Consider the following 12,444-nt stretch of genomic DNA (forward strand, 5'->3'; position numbering starts at 1 on the left):
AAACAGCTCAGAGTGACACTGATGTCCTTCAGTCTGATGAATCCAGAGAATCAAGTGAAAGTGATGTCATCGTAATTCCTCACCCACCCAAACCTTGTAAAAAGGTAATCTTTACACATGGATGCAGCACATTACAAGCATGTTGTTTAATATATATGTGTGCTGTCACTTTTTCATGTGGGTAACAAATCAGAGATAGAGGCTTGAGTTAACTTTAAATACCCATACCACTAAATGTACTGTGTAATAATTCAGCTCACTTAAAGTTCCCTTGGAGTTGATCATTTTATCTCTTTATTTCCAATGGTGTGCCGAGACTTTTCTTCCAAGGAGGCAGGAATTCAAAATATTTGTTTGATGTGTCATGTTTGTTGCACTTCATGTCAAAATATCCCAGATAGCAAGAAACCATTAAAACAATGTTAAAAATCGTTGATATGTCAATGTTAATACAATTAAATCAATATCACATTTGCACCTTCCATTAATATTGAAAAAATATAGAAATTTCAACAAATCACCATTATTGTGATCAGTGTTTGCTTTAGTTGGGTCATTGACTCTTGACATTAACTAAGTTAATTTTTTCTTTTCTTTTTTTGTGTTTGTATGTGTTTATGTAGAAACACATGTGCATTGGTAAAGAAAGATGTGTTTTAAAGTTAAGTTGAACCTATTGCTTTTTGTGAAGATGTCAAGACAATATAAAATTAAGCTGCCTTACATTATTATGTTGATCCATTTTTGACAATTATAATGGTTTTGGTTTGTAAATACACTGTGACAAGACAAACAGAAACAATGCTGACACATTCAGACATCATTACTCATCCTACAAATCTCAACAGTGGTGACAATCATCAAACAAATTCAGATAAAACGATCAACTGCAATGCATGCTGGGAGTCATAAATTTGTTTAATACTACGATGATACCCAGCATACATTGCAGCATAAAGCTTTCTTTTGTTGATCGTCACCTCATCGTCTCATTGATGATATTCATAGACCGATTCATGATGTCAGAGATAGATTCAGTAGTTGAATCTCCTAAATGTGTTTTTATAATTCTCAAAATAACAGACCCTGCTTCCAACTAGTACTGTAATATCCTTTTCTTACACATCTTTAACAGTATTTCATTAATATTATTTAGGTATATATATAAGAATTAAACTACTTGATAACATTAGATCTTTGTTTTTTTGGCATAGCAGATGTATTTTAAAACACTGCTTCAGCAGCCAAAGAAAACTAACCATTAAAACACAAGAGTCAAGGGCCCAACTAAAGCAAACACTGATCACGATAATGGTGATTTGTTGACATTTTATTATTTTTTCAATATTAATGGAGGGTGAAAACGTGATATTGATTCAATGGTATTAACATTGACGAATCAACAATTTTTAACATTGTTTCAATGGTTGCATGCTATCTGGGATGTGTTCACTGCGTCATGTGAAAGAAATGCTTGTGTTCACGTGGCAGCAAGACACTTGCTTAACTCTGATTAAACATGAGATTAAGTGATTATCTAGCAAACGCAAACGTCTCTTTAATCATAAACCCCTTCGACACATCTGCAGCATGCAGGCATGTATTGTGATCTGAAAAATTTTGTAATGCAAAAATACTTTAATCAAGCTCGCATATCTATAAATTTGTGTTCATGTACTAGCATAGATTGATTTTGGCCTTCAATGGTTAAGAGTCAGTGCTAGTTTGTAAAATCAAATGTTTGTCTTTGTGTCTGACAGGGAGAAACCCTCAGAGTGGAAATCCTGTCTCTCTCTTTCAACTCATCTTCTGAAGTTGCACTTAACCAATCAGTGCATCAAGTCTATATAGAATATCGCCTGCTTGGTATACCCATGGAAACAACAGAAACCCCCATGTCTTTACGTAAACCAACCAAAGGAGAGGAAATCCACTATAACTTTATGAGAGGTAGGGACATTGGGCCTAAAACAAAGTAAAAACAGAATTTAAAGGTGGGGTTCAATGGTATTTTAAGCATTATATCATAATTATTATAACTTATTATAACAGTTATAGAGTTGTTTCCTCATGCTAAACGTTGGCAAAGTGTCAAAAAAGCAGTTGGACATGTTACAGAGTATTTCTGTGCCGAATGCACCTCGCCAGGGTTCGTACAAGTTTCGGAAAGTTTTTTTCGATTGAAGGTCCAGCTGACGTTTCAGGCGTTTCTAATATACGTATCACACCTGTCAATCAGCGGGAGACGCTAGAACTTGCAAACATCATCTCACGGGACACAGCTTTGTTTAATTTCAAAACTCAACAATGGCACAATAGAAGAAGTGTGTTTTTTGGATGTAAGAAGAAGAAAGACAGCCTTATGGAAACATTGTATATAGTTTATTATCCGGGGTAGCAGGTGTGTGTTTGATGCGCTGGATTTTCCCAACCGGGTCATGAGTTGCATGCGGTAAGACTTTTGTCTTATGTTGGAAATAGTCGCGTGCATATTATATAAATGACACAAACATGTAGTGAATCATAAGTTAAACAGTGTTGTATAGTGTTGCATGACTTGTACTCGCTCCTCCCGCAGTAGTAACTCCTCCTTCTTCATTTGTTCGTACGTTATCGGAAAGATTCGGTAAAGCTAATCTTTCTTTTATTAATCTGATTAAACTAAAGACTCTTCGGAGATATAAAGGATGTAATACTACTCTATAGGTACTCCAGTTTAACCTCAGAAATGCAGAAACAATGGCAGTGTTACTCAAAAAGCAGTTATATCCAAAAGCAGGCTTCCCAGCCAAACGAGACAACACAACACATGAGTGTTTAAGGGACAACTCTTTAAATGTCCTAGAGTAGCCCAGCCAGAGCTCTGACTTGAACTCTATCAAACATCTCTGAAGAGACCTAAAAATGGGAACCTGTCCACCGACAGTTCCCATCCATGGTTGAGAGGATTTGCAAAGAAGAATGGAAAATCCCCCAATCCAGGTGTGCAAAGCTTGTTGTGTCATATCCAAAAGACTTGAGGCTGTCATTGTTGCCAATGTGCTTCAAAGTATTGAGAAAATGGACTGAATAATTATGCAAACGTGAGATTTTTGTTTTATAACTTTTAGAGTTCTCTTTTCACTCTGTCATTATGGGGTACTGAGTGTGGATTGAGAAAAACTGAATTTAAACGAGTATCAGGCTGAAACATAACAAAACTGAAAAAGTGAAAGGGGTCTAAGTACTTCCTGAAAGCACTGTACAGTTTGTGTCCATGGGAATGACTTTGACCTTTGCTTGGTAATGCAATGCTTTACTATTTGAGTTAAAGGAACACAGATAAACTCTTCCTTGTACATTTTTATTACCTATAAAATACAATTTTGTCACATGCTTAATTTCTTCGTTGGATAGTGGCATCTCTACAGTGACATGTCATTAAATGTTTAAAATGTTTTGTAATATAACTGCTACTTATAAAAATAAATGATGCTGACCCATCATGAGATTATATTTACATTTTAAGGATATGGCAGATGCTGGCCTTACGGTGCACCGACCAATCTATAGTGTACACGTATTTTTGGTTTGCTGGTGATCAAACTCATGACTTTTGCCTCACTAATGCAATGCTCGAGCAGTTACAGAAACTACTGACTATCACAAAGATGCTGTATGTCTTCTGTGGGCTCCAAGAGATCTAACTTAACTCTTAGGAAAGCATGAAATGATCCCCATTCGTGATGATTATGATGTTTTTTATTCTTCTTTCCTCTCTAATAGTTATTCACGTAGATTCAATAGAAGCAGCTCCTCTGAGACATTATCTCTACACCATGCTGGAAGGCACTGACCCCAACCAGGGCAGGTAAAGAGACATACAAACTGAATATCTAAAGAAATATAACTGTCTGAAAATATTATCTCACTTGACAAAACATATCATGAAACTGATAAAGATTTTCTCATGTCATCTAGGTTAAAGTTTACTGTAGTGAGTGAGCCCATGAATGAACAGGAAGAATGTGAAGATGTTGGCCGTGCCTTTCTGGATTTACGACAGCTTCTCCTGACTGGAAATGATGTCATTGAACAAGAAATTGATGGTGAGATTCAGTCAGTCAATGTAAAACGTAAAATGCCAGGGTGAACTTTTAAAGCACATTATTGTTTCTCTCTCTCTTAGTTGTCAGTGTGGATGAAGAACAGGAAGTGGTGGGAAAGTTGAAAGTATCTGTAGAGGCAGCGCAGGCGCTGAATGTAATCTATCAGGAATATCATCAGACTGAGACCAGTGACAGAAGTGCACAGACAAACAGCACAGAGGATGAGGAAGTAGAAAAAATTTGAAATACTCAGTTACATGTGCTTGATTTTGATGATGACGACAGCGACTTATAATTTAAAATGTTTTAACTCATTGATTACAGTGTATGTGGTGGCCTGCTAATTTTGTCAAGCAACAGCAAAAAAATCCACTCATTCACTTTATTCAGGGGTTATGCTCCTGTACCAGCATCATGACTTTCAAACTGATCATATTAGGGTTAATTAACATGTAAAGGATCTATGAATCTAAATTTCTGGGGGAGATAAATGAAATTCATAAGTACAGACATGGATCTGTGCTGTATTTCATTTCTTTCGTATAGACCATTTTCAAGATGTAAACAACATTGTTCCAGAAGCACTTCCTGTTGTTTTTAAGTTTTTTTTTGTTCACATTTATGTAGCATTTATTTATTCAGTTTAACATTTTCTGTTGGTTGTATTTTGTTCTAATATTAATGCATATTTTGTTCTGTGCTTCTGGACCAGTGTTGTTTATATCCTGCAAAATGGTCTATACAATACCCTTTCACGTTTTTATATATTAATTTTATTTTACAAACTATTTCTCATTCATTATTTATATTATTGTTTCTGTATTGTCTTATAGATAAGTGAATTTCTCAATCTCATGGGTTTCATTTGACAATTTTATTAAGCAGTAAATTTCCAGTCTCTTTCCTTTTAATACCTGTTAAATGTAACCGAGTAACAGATGAAGTTTTATTCTAGATGGATCGAAAGCTCTGATTAGCTATACTAAAAAGGTCAAGTATTTAAACCCTGGAGAACCCACAGGTCAAATTTGGCCAATGTTATTTGATGCTAAGAGAAGGGTTAAATATTGAGAGAACATTAAAATGTAACATTGGCAAATGATATAATGGTTATGTGAAAGGTAGAGGAACATAACAAGAAACAAAAAAAATGGTTCCTAACACACAAAAATTGACATTTTGAACATGTTCACAACATAATGGGAATGTTAGAAACATTCAAGGAACGTTCTTATAACTTTTTTGTTAGCCAGAACATGTGCCTATTTTTCACACATAAACAGGAGACTGAAACTAGAGACATTTTTTTAGTAATATAAAATACTCCAAATACATGTTTTAAAGGTGTAGTGGAGGATTTTCTTGAATTTGAGAAAAAAAAAACTTAAAAAAAAAATGCAATTGCGCAACACTCCTGACAACTAGGAGGACCAATAGTCTTGATGATCCACCCGGAAAAAGACAATCCTCTGCAATACCTTTAATAATGTAATTATCTTTTTTCTAACATATTTAAATAACAACACAGCCACAGACCATTCACAGGTTTCACTCCTTTTGAAACTAAAAGTTTTATCTACAAGATTACAGGCATTGTATCTTCACATTTCTGCAAGCAACATTTTATCCAAAGCATACACAATGAATCAGCAATGACCTTATCTCAAGTGACTTCAGAGACCCTTCACATTATTGATAACTGCTTTAAAGTCTGAAAAACAGCTGCTATAATCAGTCGCTGTTCATGTGTAAGGAAGATGAGTTGAATAAACAAATAAGGCCATTTGTCCTTTAATAATCAAGTTTTTACTTGATCAGATATTTCACTATGAAACAATCCAAGTACAGCAAATATATTTTCTAGAAAAGAACATGATGGATGGTTTTTGTTTTTCTCTATAATCTATAAGGTGACTTCAGAGAAACGGTTCACAATTACTTATTAGGGGCTGTTTACACTTGGTATTAAGATGTGTTTTCATCGATCGGATCACAAGTGGACGAGAGAGACACATTTACGTTTACACCTGGTATTTAAATCCGTCTCTTTTGTCCACTTTCGACCACTTCTGTCCTGAATACTGTGAGGGGGTGGTCTGTGAGACGGTGGGCGAGTCTCTCTGCTGTCATTCAAACGCGAGCGGGAGTAATTATGAGTTTATATGGACGCAAACTAATATTATGTCGGAGTCCGCTGCTTGTTTACCAAGTATACATGCTGCACAGAGTTTTGTACGTGTGTATGTTAGAGCTTTCTCTGAATTTTCAGCCCAATTGATGAAATAGGATCGCGCAACTTTCACGCTTTCAAAACGAAACTACGGAGAACACCCGCAGTAGTTTTATCAATGAAGGCTAAAAATAGCGCTGTTCACCGTATGTTCACACCAGAAGTAAAAAAAAGACGTAAAACTTGTTTTTAATACCTCAGATTAGATAAATGGGCGGAGAGAAGGTGGTCGCGTGTGGCTGTTCGAACATTCAACCACATTTGCGTTCCGCAACTCCAAAGCGATCCGATCGAAAGTGGTTTCGACTACGTCTGGATGTGGTTGAAAGTGGTCGAAAGTGGACGCGTTCAAAACGTTTTGAACACCGTTTACACCTGGCAGTAACGTCGTCCACTTGTGATCCGATCGACGAAAACGCATGTTAATGCCAAGTGTAAACAGCCTCTTAGTTACTCCAACATTACCATCCCCTAACCTTATGGTAGGCATATTCTGCTAATTTTAAATAAATTATATGTTGGGATTTAATATAAAACCATGTTATCCATATCATTATAGAAAACTATATTCTAAATATGTGCAACATCGAAAATGTAAAGACAAAATTTCATTTGAATTTTTACTGTGACAATGCATCTTCGCTCCTAAATAGAAATATAAAATGCATTTGATGACATTACATTTTTACTGCAATCTTGAGGCAAGGCTGGCAATATTCAAATTTTAAGGCAAACGTAAAAAAATGATGACTATTTGTTAATGCATTTTTATTAGTGCTCACACAATAATAGTGCCACAAATTAAATTAAAATGTAAAGTTCAGTTTTCATTTCATGTTCTCTTTTATTTCATAGTTTTCATTTTTATTTTCAAAGTCAATTTGTTTGCAAATCCTTTGTTAATCAGTAAACAGTGGATTGCCTCCAGATTGAAGTGAAAATAAAATTACAGTTTATGCATTGTCTTAAAAAATAAAAATGTAAAAAAAAATTAAACTGGCACATATTTTGTGTACAGTTTTCTATAGTGAAATGGTTAATATATTTTTTTTTTAATTTTCATTTTTATCATTCAATTTACTTTAAATAGGCAGAATATCCCTTTCATATACTGTAACCTTGATAGATTATTTTCAAGTTTCTTCAGAATTACATTCATGCTTTAACTACAGTAAATGAGACTACTTATACTAGTCAAAACCATAAGCAAATTTAATATCTGATAAGTTTGAGTATAATTCATCAAAATATTTAAAATAAAATAAAAAAAAGTTTAGTTAAATGTAAGGTCATCATATAGTTTTGAAGTGATTTATAGACTAAAAGTGTACAGGGGTTTACTGTTAGTTAGGAACATTAGCATAGGTTCTGATCAGTGTCTAGTTATTATGAAGACAAACAACTGTAAGGAACGCTAGAAGATTTTAATAAGCTGTATTACCTCTAGACAAAATTGAACATACAAAGAAACGAGTACTTTTTGAAAGTACATTAAAGTGTGGTGTCAAAAATATTTGTGACTTTGTCAACTCTTGAATGTTCAATATAATACTGAAAGGTTACTAAAGTAATCAAACAGTTTCACTGTGGAGCACATCACAGCGTGTGCCTATCAAACAGATAGTCTCCCATCTTGCCATGTGGATCAGAGGAGACAAGACGACTCAGACTGCCTGCGTGGTCACCCATTATCTTAATGGTTTCATGGCTGTCTGTCAAAAAGTGGCTCTCTAGAAAGTCACATAGCTGAAAGAAAGCGGAGACAACATTGGACACAGTTAAGGAATCAGATTCAATTGGCCTACAACTAAAATTTAAGATTCATGAGGATTGTTCTTCTTAACCATAACACAAAAACATTATTTCTTTAAATTGTGACATTTAGTGATTGTACATAGTAACTAAATCAAAATATGTATGCTCATCAATTATTACTAAACTGAAGGAAAAAAACAGCTGTCAGTATTGATAACAGCCTGACCTTAAAATGAGGATTTACTTACATGAGGATCAGAGTTTTCAGCAGCTGTTTGATGAATCTCCAGTAAGGATCTGTTGAGAGATTTCTGATAGTCTAGAGAGAAAGTGATGGCATCCATACCTCCTCTCCAGTCATCACGAGTGGGTTTCTGATGAAACATGAGTAAGATGGAAAGTAGTTTTTTTTCAAACCAGTCAAAGCTTCTAAAATAACATAATGTGCTAGATCAAAGAATAGAAGTGAAACAGATTTCCGGTGCCAACACTCGATCAAACGCAAACAAGTGATGACGTCACATACAGTTGTGTTTAAAATTATTCAACCTCAACTGAAATTGATTGTTTGGGCCGGTTTGACATTGATTTTGATCATTCAGTCACTCTGCTTACAATTAAATCAAAGAGGCACGTGTAGGTCAGAAAAAATATAACATAACATTTATAATGAAATAACCACAAATGTCTTTTCTGTGCTCACATCATTATCAGTTTTATTCAACCCCCGAGTGACATTCAATCTTAGTACTTAGTAACACATCCTTTTACAGTTAAAACAGCTTTTAAACGTGAAGCATAGCTTGACACAAGTGTCTTGCAGCGATCTACGGGTATCTTCGCCCATTCATCATGGGCAAAAGCCTCCAGTTCAGTCACATTCTTAGGCTTGCGCACTGCAATTGCTTTCTTTAAGTCCCACCAGAGGTTTTCAATCGGATTTAAGTCTGGTGACTGCGATGGCCACTTCAAAATGTTCCAGCCTTTAATCTGCAACCATGCTCTAGTGGACTTGGAGGTATGCTTGGGATCATTGTCCTGTTGAAAGGTCCAACGTGTCCCAAGACTCAGGTTTGTGACGGACTGCATCACATTGTCATCCAATATCTCCTGGTACTGAAGAGAATTCATGGTACCTCGCATACGCTGAAGCTTCCCTGTACCTGCAGAAGCAAAACTGATTGACCCCCCGCCATGCTTCACAGCAAGCAAGGTGTTCTTTTCTGCAACTGCCCCTCCACTTTAAAATAATTGTCTACATTTTTTGAGTGGCAGCAAAGTCAGCCAATCAGTAATGAGATTGCAAGTTAAGCCAGTAGGGGGAGCCAAATAGGTGCAAAACCACTTGTTTAAAATCCCCCACCCTAATAGAGCTATCTGAGAGAGGTTTTTAGGAAGCTTCTAAGGCATTACAGACCTAAACAAACATTTTTTTGTCTACATGTCACATCACAGAACAAGGATAAATACCCCGTTCAATCATTCTATGTCACCTTTAAAGCTGCCTAATTGGTGCTTATGAGGCTTTATTGCTGCTCCCTGACATCCACAGGTGTTTTCAATACCTGATTGAAAACACTTCAGTGAACCTCTGTTCTTCAGAGTGGTGGTCTTTAAGGGGTTGAATAATTGTGTCAATGAAGAATTCACAAAAGAAACATTTACTACTGTATTACAAAACCAATTGATGTCATTTTAGTTGCATATGGTTCTTTAAGAAGTCCTTGTAGGATTTCATTCTGAATAAAATTACAAATGTACACTAAATTCCCTAAAACCCTTTACAGCATTGGGGGTTGAATAATTTTGAACACAACTGTATATGCTTATTAGTCTCTCAAAATCCTGTGGGAAACACTGAAAGAGACGATTTTATGACGCAAAACTTGTGTTACTCCCTGTTAAGCTAGATTCTAGTGTTCAACGGCATGCTGCGCTGCGTGTCTGTCTGTGCAGCTCTGCATGAAGTCAAACCCGTTTACTACATTCAACCGACTGCAGGACAGTTCTGCAATGTGCAACGTTTGTGCAAAGGAAATCCTACAAAGTCAAAAGCACCCTAAACATTTCACAATCTCAATCAGATATTTGACGGTTAGTCATGTAAAGGAATATGAGCACTTTTCTAAGTAAGTGGCAAGCAGGGTTAAACAGATCAACAATATTGCCACCAAGTTTCAAACCAGACCTGTTGTGATTTCAGCAAATTGTGAAAATGAACAAAATGTGACGATGACATCATTACACATTTAGTTACAGCATTTAGATTTGCTCGCATTGAATTAAATATTTCTTAATATGCGTTTTTGCAGCGCTGAGCAATTGAACCAATCACAGGCGTGTTTGTTGAGCTTAGCCAATCAAATGCGTTTAAATTAATCACCGTAACTGTCAGCTTAACACGCTTCGGTGTGCGCACTCACGCTTTCATCATAAACAACAAAGTTTATATACGATGAAATTAAGATACGTGGAAATTCATTCATTATTATGGGAGTTCCCAATAACTAAGCATGGGCTGCTATGGTTTAAGTTGTTTCTATAAGAAGGAAGTGTAATATGTATACGGCCCCAAAAATCCTGATACGAGCACCCTTAATCAAAACAACAAATGACACTATAAAGCAGACTGACCGCGATGTTGTGAAGAAGGATTCGTCCTCCTCGTCTGTTTTGGTACTGCAGCAGGTGCTCAGCCTGCTCCCTCTCCTTCTCGGAGCGCTCCAGGAAAAACTTGGAGAAATTGGGTAGAGCCACATCATCCCTGTCAAAATACATACCCTTAAATAGAAAAAAAAGTATGGGGTTACTGACTCATAGGAACAAACTTCACATTACCACTTCAACAAATATCAAATCCTACAATAATGGCAAATGCACAAGGTGCTTTTATATTTTTGGGTTTTTTTTCATACACATAGTGGAGCGGTATCCCAGACAGGGATTAGACTAGTCCTAGAGTACAATAAACATAAGAGCTGTCCAAACTCAAAACAATTTGCACTGCCATATCTTTAAATAAATCAGTGTCTTTTGTTTTGCCTCAAAATGGACACAAGTAATGTTTTTTAGTAAGGCATGTTTGTTCAAACTACTTAAATTTCCTAACTTAACTAAGGCCTAGTCCTGGTTTAAGCTAATCACTGTCCGGGAAACCACCCCAGTGAGTCTTACATTATTGTGTCTTTAACTTGTGTTGCGAACATAAAACATGTACATGCAAGATTTAGTTAAAGTCAAAACAACACAAAAATATATAAAATCAAAAGACGACAAAAAAATATAACAACAAACGTAAATTTTTAATCAATGTAAAGATGATTATAATAAGCAGTGACTGAAACCCACCAGAGACAGATAAGCGTAAGAGGCAGATAGTTTTAAATTTATTAGTTTGTTGATGTTTGCTTCATTATGCTGGTGAAGATTCTGCCTGACAAGAGACATTTCTGTGGAAAACAACACACAAAACACATTCAATAATTTGCATCATATTAACATGAACTGAATGTATGGGTGAAACTTGAAATTACAAATGTTAATTAACTAAATACCCACACATATTACACAACTTCCAGTGTCTTTTATCTATAAATATGTGTTCATTTTCCCAAAATCTAAAACAGGTTTTTACTGGAATTGCCAGTAATGACTGCAAGATTATGGTATGATAAATGTTTCATTAATATTCATTTATGAAGTTACTCATTTAAAAATTAAATATGGTCTAAATAAATGTTTAAAGCAATATGAAATAAAAAAGTCTCTTTGCGCAATCATTTAAACATACAGCACATGTCAGATCGTGTCCTCTATAATTACACAAGAACAGAAGCAAATAAACACAATCAATAAAAACAACGACACAAATTCATTCGGAATAATATAAAATTTGCTTATGTTTGGTTTCTGTGGATCAGTGATCCCGACACAATCACAAAACACTAATACTCGACGGTTGAAGTAAAAAAATAACAATAATGAACAAACAAAAAGAGAGGGTAACATTAACGTGTAAAGTTAATGCACACAAGTTTATTTTAACACGACTACAAAATGTATTAAACTCACCTTTGTTCTTCAGCACTGTTGTGTTTCAAATGCAAATCGAGGTAAAGCAGAGAAGCTTTAATCCATTGATACACATCAGCCCGTTTATACTCACGTGCTGTTTTTCACACAGACCCACAGCTCTTATACAGCGACCTCTACTGTTGACGATCAAATTCATCTCATCAAATCATATGAACATTATGTTAAAACAAAAACATTTACTTATTAACTTTTAATTACTTACTTACATAAGGTATTCACCTTGGATGAGTTCACATATGCTGGCTCTTTCCGTTGTATTATTTGATCCAATTCTGG

At 35.4% G+C, this 12,444-nt stretch overlaps 2 protein-coding genes across 2 annotated transcripts in view; one reads left to right on the forward strand and one right to left on the reverse strand.

Annotated features, from left to right (window-relative positions):
• LOC135777747 (protein fantom-like) overlaps positions 1 to 6,524 on the forward strand; it is a 60,608-nt gene extending 54,084 nt beyond the window's left edge. Inside the window, exons 22-26 of the mRNA XM_073813185.1 lie at positions 7 to 104; positions 1,761 to 1,950; positions 3,766 to 3,850; positions 3,961 to 4,088; positions 4,169 to 6,524. Coding sequence (XP_073669286.1) covers positions 7 to 104; positions 1,761 to 1,950; positions 3,766 to 3,850; positions 3,961 to 4,088; positions 4,169 to 4,332 — 665 coding nt within the window. The 3' untranslated portion in view covers positions 4,333 to 6,524. The remainder of the gene's footprint in view (positions 1 to 6; positions 105 to 1,760; positions 1,951 to 3,765; positions 3,851 to 3,960; positions 4,089 to 4,168) is intronic.
• A 103-nt stretch (positions 6,525 to 6,627) lies between these two features.
• On the reverse strand, positions 6,628 to 12,444 carry LOC135777748 (ferritin, lower subunit). Its single transcript, XM_065287969.1, has 6 exons — positions 12,375 to 12,444; positions 12,145 to 12,284; positions 11,422 to 11,522; positions 10,708 to 10,854; positions 8,322 to 8,447; positions 6,628 to 8,064 (listed from the first exon to the last, which is right to left on the reverse strand). The coding sequence occupies exons 3-6, from the start codon at positions 11,518 to 11,520 to the stop codon at positions 7,915 to 7,917; spliced, it is 522 nt and encodes a 173-aa protein (XP_065144041.1). The 5' UTR covers positions 11,521 to 11,522; positions 12,145 to 12,284; positions 12,375 to 12,444; the 3' UTR covers positions 6,628 to 7,914.

This window comes from Paramisgurnus dabryanus, chromosome 22 (assembly GCF_030506205.2).
Source record: "Paramisgurnus dabryanus chromosome 22, PD_genome_1.1, whole genome shotgun sequence".
Lineage (NCBI taxonomy): Eukaryota > Metazoa > Chordata > Actinopteri > Cypriniformes > Cobitidae > Paramisgurnus > Paramisgurnus dabryanus.

Bases quoted from the DNA above. Each gene is read 5' to 3' on its own strand.
- LOC135777748 (XM_065287969.1), bottom strand. From the start codon at position 11,520: ATGTCTCTTGTCAGGCAGAATCTTCACCAGCATAATGAAGCAAACATC. The intron at 8,448-10,707 runs GTCAGTCTGCTT...ATGTTTCATCAG, and splicing joins TCCTTCTTCACAACATCGCG to AAACCCACTCGTGATGACTG. The intron at 8,065-8,321 runs GTAAGTAAATCC...GCTTTCTTTCAG, and splicing joins CTGAAAACTCTGATCCTCAT to CTATGTGACTTTCTAGAGAG.